Here is an 18,515-nt window from a genome sequence, read left to right on the forward strand (position 1 = left end):
AACATTCTTTGGCCACACCTCCAGGGCTGGGCTCATGTCCTGCACAATCCAGGGTGCTCCTAACCGTGCCCCAGCCCCAACTCCCTGCCCTGGTTGCAGGGCCACAAGGCAGCTTGGCAGAGCAGGCAGTGCCCACACCTAGAGTCAGAAGTCCTGCTGTGCCGCTATTTAACACTAAGGCCGGTGGTTAACCTCAAGGCCACCGAATCTCTCATCTCAGTTTTTTTTTTTAAATAAACAGGATAATCATCATAATCACCCTGGAGAGTTGTGATAAAGTCACATTTTGCAAAACTGCAAAAACTGCAGTATATGAGATACTGCACCTCTTACAGGAAATTATCCCTGGTCATCAGCTGTGCTTCAAAACTCTCCTTTTCCCTACCTTCAAGGCCATTTTATTGAGAACAGGGCCACATCCCATCCATGTTTAGTCAAAGGACTGATGAGAGTGTTTGATATATAATGAAGCCTAGTACATGCCAACTGGATTAAAAAGAGAAAGTGAACTTCTAGGAAAAATAAAACTGCTCAGTCTCTTAATTCCTGGAATGGGGAGGGCCAAAGAAAGAGGATTCCATGAGGATAGGTAGCTGGCGTCTCCAGATTCTTCCCTCTTTCCTTTCCCATCCTCCCATCCTCCCTTCTCTTTCCTCCTTTTCACCTTGCCTCTCTCTTGCCTTTACACTAAGAAAAGTCTGATTCCTCAACGGTCTTGTCTCTCTCCCTCAGAGGACTATCCCCTGGCGCCACCTACAGGTCTCTTTTGCATATTATTAATGCCCAGTGCAATGCCCAGCTCACAGTAGGCACACAACAAACATGCTATCTGGTGAAAATGACATGGAAATACAACCAATTTCCACCTCTGTGATAGCAACTGTTGATTAATTACAGAAATTTTCCCTAGGGGTTGAATGACCGAGAGGTTTAAGGATGCCTAAAATGGAAGAAAGGACAGTATGCATTTGTGCTTTAGAAGAAATACTTTTTATTTTCCATTAATAGAAGGAAAAGATGGAAAACACTTAGTGTGCTCTGTGGTACGCACATCTTATTCTGCTTAATCTTCATAATTCCCAAATGCAAAATTACCATTTTACAGATGAAGAATGGAGACCACGGAGTTAAGTACTTAAACTTAAGTCTAAAACCACTAGCAAATAATACAACCAGTATTTGTCCCAAGTATGCTTAGCCCCAATAAATTTCTGGATAAAAACAAGTCATCAAAAGAGAAAGTGGAAAAGGAGACTTCTTAATCAGTTGTTACAAGCACTGCCTATTGTCTGCCTTTCCTCAGAGATGCCTTGCTTTCCTTGTTTGGCGAAACTCCATCAGGGACACTAATCCATCTGTTTGCTTTTCTAACCATCTGGCACTACCTGGGGAACATGATCTTCCTGTCATTTTACCACAAAAATAACCATGTGTTGGAGTCACTGTAGCTGAGAATTATAGCCTAGCCACAAGACAGACACTTTGAAAGCTGTGAGAAGCTCAAGGGATAGGGAGTCCTGGTTTAATGTATAGGCATCTTGTAAACCTTCGAGGCATAAAGCCAACCAAAAGGCTTAAACTGAGATCTTACAACCACACAATGGAGAAGAACAAATAGGCCCTTTCTATTTGATGCTAGAAGATTCCCTGATTCCTTTGCAGCCTATAGGAAAGGCCCACCCAGTCAGCTGGTCTGGTGCTGATGGGTTGATCAATAATAGTGTGGAGAATGTATGTACAGCTGACATTCTGTGGGAAATCCTCCAACTCTTCTGAACACTCTTCCCTTCCCTCCTGCCACCTCCTTAGAGAGGATAGAAATCCAGACACTCACTATCCTGACCTCTCCTTCATGGGTAGTTTTCTGATGCAGCTCTGGCTGAATTGAGACATAGAAGGAAGTGTGTGGGACTCTGGGCAGGTTTCCTTCCCTGAGGAAAAGGAAGAGGGGCTTCTTCATGCGGCACCTTCCCACTTCTCCCTGCTTGGCACAAGGGCAGGATGTCTGGGGCTGCAGCAGCCATAAAGTAACAAGCTCAAAGGTGAAACGACAACATGCTAAAGATAACAGGACAGAAAGATAAAAAGCTCCTACCAATCAAACACTGTTGGGAAAGCAGGGCCATGTGCCAGATGTTACACCCTGTACTTGGCACTTGTAGGGTCAGGAGTGAGGAAGACAGGGACTCAGTTTGCTAGAATTCTTACTTCCCAAGAGTATTTGAGCACAGTCCAATACTGAACCATCATGGATCCCAATCAACTGAGCACAAAGCACTAATACAAGTACATGCAACCACTTTTTATATGAGAGATGTTTGACCCATCTGCCAAGAGTGGAACCTTGGCTTAGTTTAACTCAAGGTCTAGAAGCACACCCAAGAAGTTTAGGCCTTCCCTAGAGGTACTAGATTTATGCAAAAAAAAAAGCAACTGCAAGAGCAATGTCATCATCAAATGCCGAATCGACCTCATATGCAGTAGCGACTGCAAATGTGCCTGGATACATGAGCACATATGTTCCTGTACTAGTTAATGGCCAAACTCCACAGGGCAGTTGGTTCTCTTCCTGGCTCTATCAGCAGCAAAAAACAAACTTGCTTACAATAACCAAAAATCAATGTCAGCATGGGACTGGGGGATTCTATATGTCATCCTGGCTACTGAGCAAAAGTCTGCCTTAAACATACTGACTGAAAAAGGAATATACCTGTTTGTAAAGCAAAAAGATGCACAGGAGAAGAGGATGTGGCATTTGGCCCAGTGAGCACCATCTGTAGGTACCGGGATCAGAAAGCTTTTTTTGTTATGTTCAACTATTTTAAATTCATATATTTTAAGAAGATAAACATCTTCCTAAGTTTTTTAAATAAAAAAGCTTTACTTTTTTTCTAATTAAAGTATAAATGTATAACTAAATATTCAAATACATTAAAATATTATTATTATTATTTTGAGTTAGAGTCATGGCTCATTACAGCCTCAACTTCCTAGGCTCAGGTGACCCTTCAACTTCAGCTTCCTAACAAATTTATAAAAATATTATCAAGAAAACAGTTAACATTACTCATTGTATTCGTTTCCTAAGGCTATTATAACAAATGACTACAAAATTAGTGAGTTAAAGTAACACAAGTTTATTGTTTTACCATTTTGGAGACCAGAAGTTTGGAATGCATCTCACTGGGCTAAAATCAAGAAGTTAATGGGACTGCATTCTTTCTAGAGACTCTTGCCTTTTCTGGTTTCTGAAAGCCACCTGCATTCCTTGTCTCATGGTTCCCTTATTCCATCCAAAGCCAGCAGTGTAGTATCTTCAAATCTCATGGATATCCCATGGATTATTTAAAAACACTGTCATACTATAGATCATTTGAGCCGTTTGTTATTTTTGATTATTTAAAATAGAACTGCAATAAACAAGTTCACGTCTATGTCCTTGGGCACACCTGTGATTATTTCTTAAAGAACAATTCTTAGAAGTATGCAGAGGCTCTTTATACAAATTTCTATATTGTCCTTTAGATCGGATATAGTAATTCACATTTCCAGTGTCAATACTTTGAATTATTATTTTCAATCTTAATACAATGAGGAAATGATGCATTTTTTTTCTTTAAATGCTAATGAGAGTAAACATCTTCAATATGTTTCTTGGGAAATTTTTTTTAATGAAATGCTTACTCATGTTGTTTGCCCAGGTTTCCATTTTAGAATTATTAAAGTTCTAATTCTTTGAAAAGTATGTCCTTTTGTAAAAGGATGTAAAAGGAACCATGAGAAAAGGTAGAAGCTGGACATTTCTCACAAAACATGTTCAGTGAAAAGAAAGTATCAGGGACAAGAAGGGCAATAGATATAAAAGTCCAGAAAACCTATAACAAATCCAATAAGCAAGGAGGACACCAAATGCCCCATTAAGGATAAGCCTTCATTCATAGACAGTGGATGATGCAGAGACCTGCTAATGTCTGTCCCTATCGTCACAGCCCCTAGAGAAGGGCATGGCAAGGGCTCAAGTGCTCCTGTACATTCCTTAATAATATTCCTGAGTACTAATAAAAGGTGTGCTTCCCCTTATCTCCCATGCACTCCCAGAAAGTAGCTTCAGGGGATCCTTGACTTCCCATAGTCTACGCCCAATCAACTGAAAGATGCAAATCTCCATTTACTCCCTTTTTCTGAGTGGTTATAAGTTTGAATAATATAATATTAATGTAATCATAAGCCTTGTGATTTTTATAACTTGTATCAATGTAATCGTAAGTTTTGTGATTTGTATAACTTTTGCATAATGCATAATATCTTAGGGCTTGTAAACTTCCTTTACTCTATGGCAAGCTTGATTAACGCTTCTGCCACGCCCTACTGATAAAAGCTATGAGATACCTCTGATACCTGGCACCAGAAAGTCTGGACCAAAAAATGTCACCATTGATAAATGTGGCTGAAACTCAAGTTCTATATAATGCTTTGCTGGTTACCTGGCTACTGTATAGGTACTAACAACTCTGGACTTATAAAAGTAAACCGTAAAAGCCTGGAGGGGGAGCAGAACCATTTTAGAAAGACCTTGAGTCTGGTTTTACTCCCTGGATTCGAACTCAAAAATAAACTTCTTTCTACCAGTTCCCTGCTCCTTTGATTTACTGGTATCAAGTGGAGCAGCCAAGCGATACTTGGACCTTAACACGGAGAGCAATGTGATGCAAACGGGGTGATGTGTAGGAAGAGTGTTCTGGTGACAGGACAAAAGTTGACTCGGGGCAGTCCAGTCTAGATATTCCCAGAAAAGAGAAATTCATTATAGGGAATGTGTTACAAGGGCTACAAAAGCCAAAGGGGAAGTTGATAATGAAGACCCCGGAGATGAGAGAACTGCCAGAACCTTTGTACTTACCCTCATGACCACAGTTAGTGCTGGACACTTTGATACTGTTGGATGCAATGGCTCCCATTCCTGCCACCTCTGGAGCCACGAAAACTACTGAGACCTGCAATCAACCGTGACCTGAAACTACCACTTCTGGGGACAGAAATAAAATGGCTTCACAGCCTTCTCATCTCCCACCAGTGTCTCCTTTTGGTGGTATCGTTTCCAGGCTTCTTGCTCCTCCCTCACAGAGGAGAGCACAGAAGGGCAGGAATAGATCTGAAAATCAGTAGGTTCAATCTACCCCCCAAAAGTGGGGTGGTGTCCAAGATGAGAATATGACTCTCTTTGGAGGAGGAGGACTGGATTCCAGTTCTGCTATTGATATGCTGTGTCCTCTCCAAGACCACGTACGTAGCACACTGTATCAGTATCCTCATTTGAAAGTGGGCAATAATTCCTACCTCAAAGGATTATTATGAAGGTCAAATGGGGAACTGAAAGTATTTAGGACAGTGTCTGGGGGTCAGGCAGAGTGGCTCATGCCTGTAATCCCAGTACTTTAAGAGGTCGAGGCGAAAGGATTGACTGAGTCCAGGAGTTCAAGATTAGCCTGGGCATCATGGCGAGACCTCATCCCTACAATAAATCAAAAAATTAGCCAAGCATGGTGGCACCCATCCAGCTACCTGGAAAGCTGAGGCAGAAGGATCATAAGGATCACCTGAGCCCAGCAGGTCCAGGCAGCAGTAACCATGATCATGCCAGTGTCTGGAGCAAAATAAACATTTAACAATAGATAGTTATTGTTATTGTTACGATCACTCTGATTTCAATTTTGCCATTTTAAAGAAAAGTTAAGAAGGAGGGTGTTAAATTACCTCTAAGAGGACTAATAACGCTCAAACTGAGCCCCATGCTGAGCTAGTATGGAGGAAAATTAATAATATCCTGTCCCTGTCATGAAAGAGCTCACAGTTTGATGGGAAGATAGGCAAAGGCTTAGAAGTATTACTGTATGTTGCGGCTCCGTATACAAATTTCCAAATTGTCCTTCAGATAGAATTTAGTAATTCACATATCCAGTGTCAATACTTTAAATTATTATTTTTAATCTTAATATCAAAGAAGGATCACTGTGATTCAAAGCAAAATATGTTTAGTGATAAAGGGAAAGTTATAAAAGAGCAGAGAGAGACGGTTTTTGACCAGGCACGGTGTTAAATGAACTGCTGTATATAAACGTCCCCGGCAGTACCTAGCACAGAGATGTGTTCAAAATGATCATTATTCTGATTCGCACAAGACTGGACTAAAGAATTGGACATGGAAAGGGGGAAAGGAGGGTGAAGACAGAGCCACCCTTGCAGGACCGCTGAGCTCTCGTGGCTCAAGTTGGGAAACCAGGGACACTCACCTCAAGGGCGGACCAAGAGGGGGCGCCGGGGAACCTCCACGGCGTCGTTGCTGTGGCAACCAGCCATCCTGGGTTCCGGCCTCCTAGGCGCCCGGCGGGAGCAGCAGGATGGCCCTGAGCTCCTGGACCCCAGAGCTGGGGTTCGTCGAGAAGGTGGTGCGGGCGGCCGCCGTCTCCACCGGCCCCTCCCTAGAGTTATGCACCTTCCCCCCCACCCTGGGCTCCTCGGTGGCAGCCGCCGCGCTGAAGCAGCTCTTCCGTGTGGGTGAGAGGCCCCAGCGTGTTGGGAGGGACGTCCCGCCGGAGGTGGCGCCTAGGTGGGCGCTCAGCGGGATCCCTCGGCGGGGACTCGGCTCCCAGATCCCAGGGCATCCTTGGCTAAGGCAGAGCCTTCTTCCACTCCCTGGGAGAAGAGACACTGGAGAATTTAACACACAAATAGTAAAGGGAGTGTTTAACCCTTCCCCGTTTAACCCGACCATTTACCGAGGTGGGGGGGGGAGACGAGGAGAAGGGGAGGGGGGGAGAGAGAGAGGGAGGGAGAGAGGGAGAGGGAGAGACGGAAAAAGAATTGTCTCTCGTAAATCTCGTTAGGATTCGAGACAAATTTTGTTTAGAAGTAACTCCAAGGACAATTTTTTATATTTTATTTTCACATTGAAAACTAGTCAGATTTGCTTCGACCTCAAAAAGCAGGTTTATGTAAAAATCAAAACCCTTTGCACTAGAAGACAAATCGCGGATCACCTACCAGCAGCTCGACCACACTTTTTTACGAATTGTGAAAAACGAATCACTTCATTTTAAATAGTGTAGCGTTGGAACCAGTTTATTTTATTATAATGATAATTGACTTATAATGGAAGTTTGGGCATCGAGGAACTTATTTATGACAAAAAAATCAATTTTTTTTTTTTTTTTTTTTTTTTTTTTGTGAGTTGGAGTCTCACTCTGTCGCCCAGACTGGAGTGCAGTGGCTGCTCCCGGCCACCCCAGCCTCGACCTGGTGGGCTCCGCGATCCTTCCGCCTCAGCCTTCCAAGTAGCTGGAATTACAGGCATGTGCTACCACGCCTGGCTGATTTTTTTGATTTATTGTAGAGATGAGGTCTTATAACATGTGAAACAGTCACCAACACGCATTGCAGGTTCATTGATATGTGTCGTGCAATAGTAATTTGTTTGACGTCTTCCACCTGGTGTTTTTCTACTCGAGCAGACAATGCAATCTTGTTTTCTTCCTCCCACATTAATAATATGTAATTTATTGCCCAGTCTGTTGTTCAAAACGATGTGGAAGGACACACTCGTGATTCCTGAAACCACTTCAAAACTGATCTATCAGAAGTTTGACAAATTTCAAATGGGACATAGGTTTTTCATTGTTTTTGAATGGAAAACTTCAAGAAACATACATTTTGAAAAATGTGCACTTGCATAGGTTTGTCCTGTATAATCACCAGCAATCTTTTTATGACATCAGAGAGCTTTGCTAGATTCACAATGTCCCCTCAAAGGGGACATCAAAGTGCAAAGGGTTAAGTGAATGTGGCAGCAAACTGTACTTTTTTTTTCTAAACAGGTAAAGGATTAGGAGGCTTCTGTCCTATTATGCAAGAAAAATTAGATGTAAAAAGATATGCTGAAGATTCCAATAGAAAATGACCTTGAATGGGGCCAGGTTAAAATTTTTTTTAGGATTGGGCACAGTGGCTCACTCCTGTAATCCCAGCACTTTGAGAGGCTGAGGCAGGAGGATCCCTTGAACCTTGGAGTTGGAGATCAGCATAGGCAACAACATAGAAAGACCTCAACTCTACAAAAATTAATTAATTAACTAATTAATTAAAATAAAAAATAGCTGGGTGTGGTGGCACATGTTTGTAGTCCCAGCTACTCAGGAGGCTGAGGAGGAGGGTGGATCCCTTCAGCCCAGGAGTTTGACACTGTGGTGAACCATGATCGTACCACTACACTCCAGCCTGAGCAATAGAGTGAGACCACAACCACCCAACAACAATAACAACAAAAAACTTTAGTTAGAAAGCTGAACTTGTAATCAAGTCGCCTAAGTTTAAGGTAATACAGTCTAAGAGAGGGCATTTCTTGTTCAGCTCAAATATCATATAAGCCAAACAGCAAAGCACCTCATTGCATCACTATAATCATCTTGTTGTTTCAAGATAGTCATATTGATTTCTGTCGAAATGTTACTGTTAGTTTAGGATGGTTTCTTTTTTTTCTTATTAGATGAATGAATTTAATTTCACAGTTCTTAACAGATATGCTTAGACAAGTATTATCAAAAAATGTGTTAACGATTGAAGAGACCTAAATTATAAAGACTGAAATTATTTGACCGGGCTCGGTGGCTCAGTTTGTAATCCCGCACTTTGGGAGGCCAAGGTGAGTGAATTGCCTAAGCCCGCGGGTTCGAGAACCACCTGGACAACTTGGTGAGACCTCATCTCTACAATAAATCAAAAAAAATTAGCCGGGTGTGGTAGCACGCACCTGTAGTTCCAGCTACTTGGAAGGCTGAGGCAGAAGGATCGCCGGAGCCCAGCAGGTCGAGGCTGCGGTGGCTGGGAGCGGCCACTGCACTCCAGTCTGGGCGACTGAGTGAGACTCCAACTCAAAAAAAAAAAAAAGAAATTATTCAGTCATGTATCCAATGTCATTGTCAATGATAAAGCTAGAACCTTGAATTCTCTTCTTGCCTGATCTTTAGATGAGCATTTCCATTCAACCCCAGTACTTATGCACAGTACCTTTTCTGCTAATAATGTTTGGATCCTCAGAAAGTCTTTCACAGGAAAAAAACTTCATTAAACCTTTTTGTCCTGGGTGTGAGGTATAAAATATGTAGCTCTCTAGTCTGTATGCAAGAAGGAACAAACTAGTGCTCATTCGCTTCATTTAAAGAAGAGGAGTTAGCACTGGAACTGAGGGCAGACATTGTTAATAAGTCATCTGACAGACAGATGTGGCCATGAAGAGCATGGGCCATGGAGTCACACCTTTTGGGTTTGAATCGAGACTCTACCATTGATCAGGTATGTGGGTTTGCACATATGATATGACCTCAAAAGTCTTAGCTTTCTCACCTGTAAAAAGAGAAGCATCATAAGATCAGAAGAATTCATTTCAGAACATACAATATCCATGTAATACATTAATTTAGGTAAAACAATAATCACATCAAACTCCTATTACATATGAAGGTCCAGGCCTGGAATCCATTTAGACAAAGATCATCTAATGCAGCGGTGGCAAAGCCAATATTAAGTAGAGCTTCCTCTATTCTCTCTTCTCTTCCATGTATCTATGTCCCCCTCCTGCTTTTCTTCCCAGTCTGTCTATATCCTGTCTTCATTACCTTTAGCAACATGTCACAAGCCTCTCTTCTCAAGTGCTTCCTACCTACAGAGTATGAGAAAAAGTATAGCAATGAATGAAAAGGGATCTACATCACACCCACCAATTTTAATATATTTAATCTCATCCTATGCTTTCTATTTTTGTCCAGAAGTCAAATGATGTAATGTATTTTTAAACAGTTAATTCAGTGTGAGTTTTGAGGCAAAATATTCTTTTTAGTGCATATATATATGTTTGTATGTATGTACATATGAAACAATAATCAAATGTACATTACAGATATGTAAGACTTGTCCCTTTCATAAATATTTATTGATTTTTTTTTTGCCCTATACTACTATACAGATCCCTTCTTTTTACTGTAAGAGGCACAAAGATGAATCTTAAGAGGAGTTTGTTCTCAAGGAGAATAAAATATATATCTAAATTAAATGAAAATAAGTACAAAAGAGAATCATATAATGTATAATAGAAGTTCAGGGAGAAGATGTAACTTCTAGCTAAGTGATCATTTGATCTAGAACATAAAGGGTTAAGTAGGATTTGGACATATAAATAAGAGATCTTTATTTCTTTTTCTTTCAGAACAATCACTGCAAAGTGACTATTTTAAATGCAATGAAGAAGCTAGGATTTTTCTTAAGGACATTGCTGAATCAGTTAAGAAATTGGTATGGTATTATCAAGAAGAGCTATCTTTTCAATCTTCCATATATTTCTTCATCAAACTTTCATTTAGCATCAATCCTGCTCAAGATATTAAATAGATGAATAAGCCGGGCTCAGTGGCTCAGCCTGTAATCCCGCACCTTGGGAGGCTGAGGTGAGTGGATTGCCTGAGCCCGCGGGTTCGAGACCCGCCTGGACAGCTTGGCGAGACCTCATCTCTACAATAAATCAAAAATTAGCCGGGTGTGGTTAGCACGCACCTGTAGTTCCAGCTACTTGGAAGGCTGAGGCAGAAGGATCGCCGGAGCCCAGCAGGTCAAGGCTGCGGTGGCCGGAAGTGGCCACTGCACTCCAGTCTGGGCGACAGAGTGAGACTCCAACTCAAAATATAAAAATAAAAATAAATAAATAAATAGATGAATAGGGAAAATATTTACCCTGAATTTTAAAATATTTTTCTCTAAATTTACTTGATCCCAAATGTGGATTTATTGTCTAGTGTTCCATGCAGAAAGCTGAATTGTGGGCCTCTTCTATGAAGGGGAAGCCCATTTGGGAAAAGCAATTCAGGTAATAACAGAGCTCAGTTAAGAGGTGACTGCAGGGGCAAATGCTTGGGACAGCAAGACGTAAGCATTGTTTAAAACAAACATTTATCTGGAATAAAGTACATGCATGGTGTCAATTAACTCAGATCTCCATAATCAATTCCTTGCATAACAAGTGAAATAGTATTTGAAATCTATTCCACCAAAGCAAAGTAAGCTTTTAGTGAGAAGAAACAAACATAAACTCTTTGAATTACACTAACCTGGCCCCTATCAAAGACATGTTGAAGAAATATTTAAAGAATTTTCTTCTGAGGTGTCACAGATGTTTCAGGCCCTAGATAATGTTAGCAATCTTCCTTGGCAAGTTTACAATGGTTAAATCTCTTCATTTGATTTTAAAATATTGAATAAGAATCAACTACATATCAAATATCTAAAAATGTAGAAATACAGCTGTAAAGTAAGTGAGTTTGAGTCTATAGACTGCTGATGAAACTCATTACTTTATTTTTACATAATTATATATACTTTTGTACGTATACTACATAATTATACTTTATTTAGAATCCTACTTCATTGAGTAGATACATGTAAACATCTGGAGTTCATGTATGTTATGCTCCACTGTGATCCTGTGGAAACATTTTCCCTTGCTTGGTTCATTTCAGGTGTATTTTTCTCTAGAATTTAAAGGGGCCAAAATATTTATTGTTGGTAATTAAAGTATCTAGTATGTATCCATTTCATAGCTGAACTGTGAAATCTCTTAAAAAAACAGAGATAAATTCCTCCATTAAATAATTTCCACTATCATAAAAGTAATACATGTTTATTTGGGAAAAATTAGAAAAAATACATAAGCAAAGGGAAGAAAGTAAAAACCACCATGATCCCACCACCCTAAAATAATCACGATTAACAATGATGAATATTCTTTATACTTTCAATGATGACTGCATTGAATTTAACTTTTTACAGAAAAGTGATTATGCTATATACATGATATGTAGTCCGCTTTTTAAATTCATAACACATAAAACATAATGGCAATTTCTCAGGTCATAAAATAACTGTAGCCAATCTATCATACTCAGTGATCTATCACAGAAACAAAGAACAGTACCACATGTTCTCATTCATAAGCAGACCCTGAACAATTACCATAATGCTATAAGAAAGGGATTGGCAGTAGTGAGATACTGCCAGGGTGGGGGTGAGAGCACAACATCAATAAGGGTACCTGATCTCAAACCGGGCAAAGTGGGGATCAAAGGGAGGCCCAAACTTTACCTGTATAATGACCACTTGTATACCTAATCCTGAATTGTACCCCACATCTTTAAAATAAAATAAAAAACTATTGTATTTTTTTCCGCTCATTGATTTTTTAGTGGTTTTTCCTTTTTTGAAAGTTAGCTTCTCCCAAAACATAATAATAATGGCCTCACCTGACTATTTGTTTGGATTTGTAGGTGTGTATAAGAGAACCATTGTTCTCTTTATAACTAAGTATGTTTTTGTAGGTAATTTTCATTTTGTAATAAGTAGCTTTCTCGATGAAAGAAAACTTTCATTACCCTTTTTGTTGGAATCCTTCCTTTTAAATTGATTGAAACTGCATGCAAGAAACAGATACACAGAGAAAAGATGATTTCTGAGTAGAAGAAAATTAATAAAAATTATAAGACTAGCTGGGCTCAGTGGCTCAACCTGTAATCCCAGCGCTTTGGGAGGCCGAGGTGAGTGAATTGCCTGAGCCCGCGGGTTCGAGACCCACCTGGGCAACTTGGCGAGACCTCATCTCTACAATAAATTTTTTTTTTTAAATCAGCCGGGCATGGTAGCGCGCGCCTGTAGTTCCAGTTACTTGGAAGGCTGAGGCAGAAGGATCGCCGGAGCCCAGCAGGTCGAGGTTGCAGTGGCCAGAAGCGGCCACTGCACTCCAGTCTGGGCCACAGAGTGAGACTCCAACTCAAAAAAAAAAAAAAAAAATTATACGACTAATATCAATGACACCTTAAAAACTGGTTGTACAGTAGATATTCTTCCTACTTTCTTTTCTACATAAAAGTAACAGAAGAAGTTATTTAATGAAATTTAAATTTGACCCCTGAAAACATTTGTAGAGCATTGTTTAGTAAATAAGTCTTATTATTTTGGAGTCTTAACTGTTTAAAACTATAATTTAAATTTTCAGGAAGAAATGAGAAAAACCACAATTGATCTTCTGGAGATTGAAAGTATGGAGCTAAGCAGATTATACTACCAGTTGGAAATTCTTCCCCATAGCATTAACAGGGAACTGAAAGGTACCTTTGAGATTATCAGCTGAAGAAACTTAGTTTATCTTATAAGAAAAAAGAACCAAATGCTTTTAACTAGATAAGTGTAATCGTTGTTGCATATATAAAGAGTACATGCTGGAAAGAGTACATGCCACAAACACAGTGAGATCCATTATAATTTTCTCTTACATTTTCAGCAGAAATAATATATAGAAAACTTGAATCTGCATAATTCAGTTTATTTCTTAGTTTTGTTTTGTTTTTTGTTTTTTTTAAGTTGTGTCTCACTCTTGTTGCCCAGGCTGGGGTGCAGTAGCACGATCACAGCTACCTCAGCCTCAACCTATGGGCTCAGGTAATCCTGCTGCCTCAGTCTTCTAAGTACCTGGGACTACAGGCACAAGCCAACATACCCAGCTAATTTTTTGATTTATTATAGAGACAAGGTCTTGCCATGTTGCCCAGGCTGGTCATTAATTCCTGGGCTCAGGCAGTCCTCCCACCTTGGCCTTGCAAAGTGCTAGGATTACAGACTGTAATTCATTTTCTAAATAGACTAAAGATATATGGATCAGCTCATTCCAAATTGATATTTATGCTATTAGATTAGGAAGCATGCCTGGCCTAAATTACCATTCTACTTTCTGTCTCTGAGTTTGGCTACTCTGGATGTTAAACCCAAGAACTCTAATCCAAGAGAGAAAGAGAGACCACAAAGAGCCAGCTCCGATGCAAACACACAAGGGTCTTTATTCAGGCTCGAGTCTGGGCTCACGTATGAAGCCCGTGGCTTCAGGGACGAGAGCCCTAATCCAAAATGGCAAGCAGTTTTTATGCACAATTACAGAGGTAGGGGAAAGAACTTTAAACTTGATTTTACATGATTGGGTAATTTCTCCTAATGGGTACGGGAACACTTGGTATTGGTAGGTGCCTTTCATGGGCTGTAACCTGACTGCCCGTGATTGACAGAAACCCACTTAACGGGCAGAGTGGAATGTCAGATAAGTTAGGTCCATACAGTCACTGCGTATAAAGTAACCTGAGCAGGCAGGCAAAGGGTTACATTAGTCATTTAAGGTTGCTGATCCACCCCGGAGGAATGCTTAGGAAAGCTTGTTTGCTTAACATTTACATAGCATAACATGGTCATTACCGGACAACAAAAGCCAAACTTAACAAAGTTTTAAATATGAATGCTGCAAACACATACAGTGAATGTGGGGTAGAAATTCATATAGTACTAGTTCTGGGAATTTATAAAATATCACAAATGTCTTATAGCAAGGCAGTTTTTGTAAAAGTCTTTGATCCCTTCAGGTTTACATAGCCACTGCGTGTAAATTAACACTGGCATGGAAGCCGGTGGTTTAAATCAACTTAAAGCCCACCTAGAGAGCAGCTAGCGCCTCAGAGTCTACTGCTACTATGATAGCAAAGGAATGTCTGAAAGGGGCTTATCGCTTTAATATTTACATCCCGTTGTAAAAGCAGAAGTCAGCATGGCAATTGGGACTAACAATGCTTAACCCAAGAGTTCTAAATACAAACACTACTTAAAACATTTTATATACCTACACAATCAGTCACTACCCGGCACCCGATATATGCCTAATTCTACGGGGTCTGAGGTAGGATTTAAAGTACTAAGATTTCATAAAGTACAATAAACATGAGGTAGGAATACACAAAATATATAGTAAACATGAGGTAGGGATATATAAAATATAGTGAACTAAACACTACTTTTACAGCAAGTATGGTTTTTTAAGTTTCTTGGTTTCTTGGGTCTCTCAATAGCATGCTCTTAACCTAAGTCTATTATTGTCCTCTCATAGATACCTCATGTAAGTGGTGTCATACAATATTTTTCCTTTTGTGACAGGCTTCACTTAGCCTAATGTCTTCAAGGTTTATCCATATTGTGGCATGTGTCAGAATGTCCTTCCTTTTTAAGGCTGATAATATTCTATTGTATGTATATACCACATTTTGTTTATCCATTTGTTTACTGATGGACACTTGGGTTGCTCCCATATTTTAACTCTTAGTGAATAATATTGTTATGAATGTGGATGTCCAAATACAGGGTAAGTATCCCTTATCTGAAATGCTTGGGATCAAAATGTTTCAGATTTCTTTTTTTTTTTTCTTTTCTTTTCTTTTTTGATTTTGGACTATTTACATTATACTTACTGGTCAAACATCCCTAATCCAAAATCTGAAATGCTCCACTGAGCATTACCTTTGAGTGGACTTTTGGATTAGGGATACTCCATCTATATCCAAGACCCTGCTTTTGGCTTTTTTTTTTTTGTATACATATGCAGAAGTGGAATTGCTGGATTGTGTGATAATTCTACATGCAATTTTTCGCCATGCTGTTTTCCACAATGACTGCACCATTTTATATAGCCACCAACAATGTGCAAGGGTTCCAATTTCTCCACATCCTTACCAGTATGTTATTTTCTGGGTTGTTTTGTTTTTTTCTTTTTCTTTTTTTATTTTGCACTGTCAAGTATGTAGAGCAATGTTTTTGTGATTTCTGATAGCCATCCCAATAGGTGTGAAGTGGTATCTCATTGTGGTTTTGATTTGCATTTCCCCAATGATTGCTGATGTTGAGCACCTTTTTGTGTACTTATTGACTGACTATCTGTATATCTTCTTGGGAAAATGTCTATTTAGATATTTTGCCCATCTTTTAATCAGGTGGTTGTTGTTGAGTTTTTGGAGCTCCTTACATTTCTGAATATTAACTGCTTATTAGACATGATTTGCAAATCTTTTTACTCTGTTGATAGTGACCTTTGATGCACAAAGGTTTTCAATTTTGATGCAGCCTAATTTGTCTATTTTTTCTTTTATTGACTTGCTTTCGGTATTATATCCAAGATATAATTGCCAAATCCAATGTCTTGAAGCTTTCTGTTACATCTTCTTTTAAGAGTCTTATGGTTTTAGCACCTACTTGGGTATTAACCAAATTTTAAGTTGACGTTGGTGTAATGTAAGGGTCCAAGTTTGTTTCCCCAGCTGCCAGGAATGTTGGCTGAGGCTCACAGCTGAGTTCCTCTCTAGGAGTTGCCCTCAACAAAAGAGAGGAGCTTTGCTCCAGGTTATATTCCCTCCCCAAGTACCTGCCACCCACATTCAGTGATTGGTCCCTGAGAGGGCCTGTCTCCTTTGCCTCAGTGTACAACATCTTTGAAGCATCATCACAACCCCAAAATTTATCACAGTTTAACCTCTCTTTCTACCCATCCCTTTATTTCCTCCGTGGAGATGTCCCCAAGAGCACTACACAATACATTTCCTACACACAAACTTTAGAATCTGTTTTCCAGACCAACCTAAAAGAGTAGTCTTAATAAGCAAAAGTCCTAAGTAGATTTTTCAGTTATTCATTTGTTGCTTCTCAGTTCTAGATCCACACTTAATTGTCTGTGAGAAGGGAAATGAACTCTATAAATTTTCCCATTTACCTGCTGGTGCAATGTTAAGTTGTGTCAGTAGAGGGCACAGGAGGGATACTGGAAGAGGAAGGGTTTCTTTTCCTGGTTCCAGTGTGCTCAGCTTGGCAGCCTCTTGCAGTGCGTGCACCTTCTCTGTGCCAGGGTCCCACAGCACCCAGCAGTCCATGGTGAGCAGCAGCTTTCTCCAGTACCCCTTGGGAAGCTTCTGGGTAGAGGGCCACCAACGAAGCACCTCACCATGAAGAGCTTCCCCAGCGTTGCGTTGTTTTGCAGTAAGTTCCAAAGTATGGCACCTTCTTGTTTGATGGGTTCCCCAGATGCTAGATTCCCAAAGAGTTCCACCAGCCCAGTGTTTCATTAACTTCTTTGCTTGCCATCTGATGAGGCACAACCCTCTCCAGCGAGGTTTAGCTCTCAGGTCTGGAGGTGCTGCTTCCTTGAGCAGTCTATCTCAGCCCTAGAAATAGTGGGTTCTGATGCCTGCTATTTCTGAATTCTTTAGAATTCTCTTGACTTCTTACAATCCACTCCCTAATCCTCTATTTATTCCAATTGTCTGTTGTAGTTAATAAAAAAAAATTTTTTTGAGTCAAGATCTCACTCTGTCACCCAGGCTGGTCTAATCACAGCTCGCCACAGCCTCAGCCTCCTGGGCTCAGGCAAACCTCCCACCTCAGTCTCCTGAGTAGCTGGGACTATAAGTATGTGCCACCATCCCAGCTCATTTTCTTGTTGTTGTGTAGTGGGAAGATAGAGAGGCCTTAACACCAAGGCTGTTTTAGGCAGTAGCAGTTTTATTAGCGCCGGCGTGACTCAGTGGGCTAACGAGGAAGGAGAGGGGTCTTATACCTTATACCCTTAGGAGGTAAGGGAGGGGGGTCAAGTCATTATATATCTTCTTTGGAATTCACAAGGTTGCAAAATCAGATTTTTTAAAGAACAAATGGTCTCCAGGATATGCATAGCAAGTAGGGGCTGTAAACTGATGACTTCATGAAGAGTGAATTGGTCACTATTTTGCATCTCCAAGAAAACTGTCCTTGGCTATTTGGTTTTTTCTTAAGCAAAACCTGTCTGGCAGGTTTTCGGAGCTGCCAATTGACTTTCAAAAGAAATACTTTTAACTGTTATCAGCCCCTCTCTGCCACAGTTGTTGCTATTGTTGTTGTTGAGATGAGGTCTTGCAATGTTGCCTAGGTTGATCTTGAGCTCCCAGTTTCAAGCAATCCTCCCATCTCAGCCTCCCGAAGTGCTGGGCTTATAGGCATAAACCACTGTGCCCAGCACCCTGTTGTAGTTAGTAATTCTTTATATTAAACTTGCCCGGTTTTATTTATGCAGATTTCTGTCTCCTAATAGGATTGATATAGTAGGTTATAAAACAATATGCTTGGTGTTAGTCTAGTTTGACAGGGAAAATAAACACACTATGTACAGAGAAAGGAAATAAGATGTAGACAAATCTGCACCAAAAATAGAATTAAGAGTGTTTTTGTTTTATTTCTTTGGTTGCTTTTCTATATTTTCCAGATTTGATTACTTTTATAATCAGGAGAAAATACGTTAGAAGGGGGAAAAAATCATAATAACTTATAAAGTCCTTGATACATGCTGAATGCTTAACCAAGTAAATTTAGTTGGCCTTATGTCAGTCATAAATCCTTGCTCAAAATGTGATCTTTGGACCAGTAGCATAAGCAACGTCTGAGAGCTCCTGAGACAATGCAGAATCTCTGGGCCCACCTGCTGTGTCAGAATCTGCATTTTAACAAGTTCCCCAGGTGCATATAGTATTGGAGGCAAAGTTTGAGAAGGCCTGCTACAATAAACAATTTAACTAGTATCCTGGGGGGGGGGGGGG

General features: G+C 40.2%; 1 protein-coding gene across 1 annotated transcript in view; it reads left to right on the top strand.

Moving 5' to 3' along the window:
• The first annotated feature begins 6,398 nt into the window (after positions 1 to 6,398).
• Positions 6,399 to 18,515, top strand: part of CCDC175 (coiled-coil domain containing 175) — a 69,581-nt gene continuing 57,464 nt past the window's right edge. Inside the window, exons 1-3 of the mRNA XM_008068058.2 lie at positions 6,399 to 6,555; positions 10,256 to 10,341; positions 13,088 to 13,199. Of these exons, the coding sequence (XP_008066249.1) occupies positions 6,399 to 6,555; positions 10,256 to 10,341; positions 13,088 to 13,199 (355 nt within the window). The remainder of the gene's footprint in view (positions 6,556 to 10,255; positions 10,342 to 13,087; positions 13,200 to 18,515) is intronic.

This window comes from Carlito syrichta, unplaced genomic scaffold (genome assembly GCF_000164805.1).
Source record: "Carlito syrichta isolate Samal-C Ts95f unplaced genomic scaffold, Tarsius_syrichta-2.0.1 Scaffold309858, whole genome shotgun sequence".
In the NCBI taxonomy this organism is placed as follows: Eukaryota; Metazoa; Chordata; class Mammalia; order Primates; family Tarsiidae; genus Carlito; species Carlito syrichta.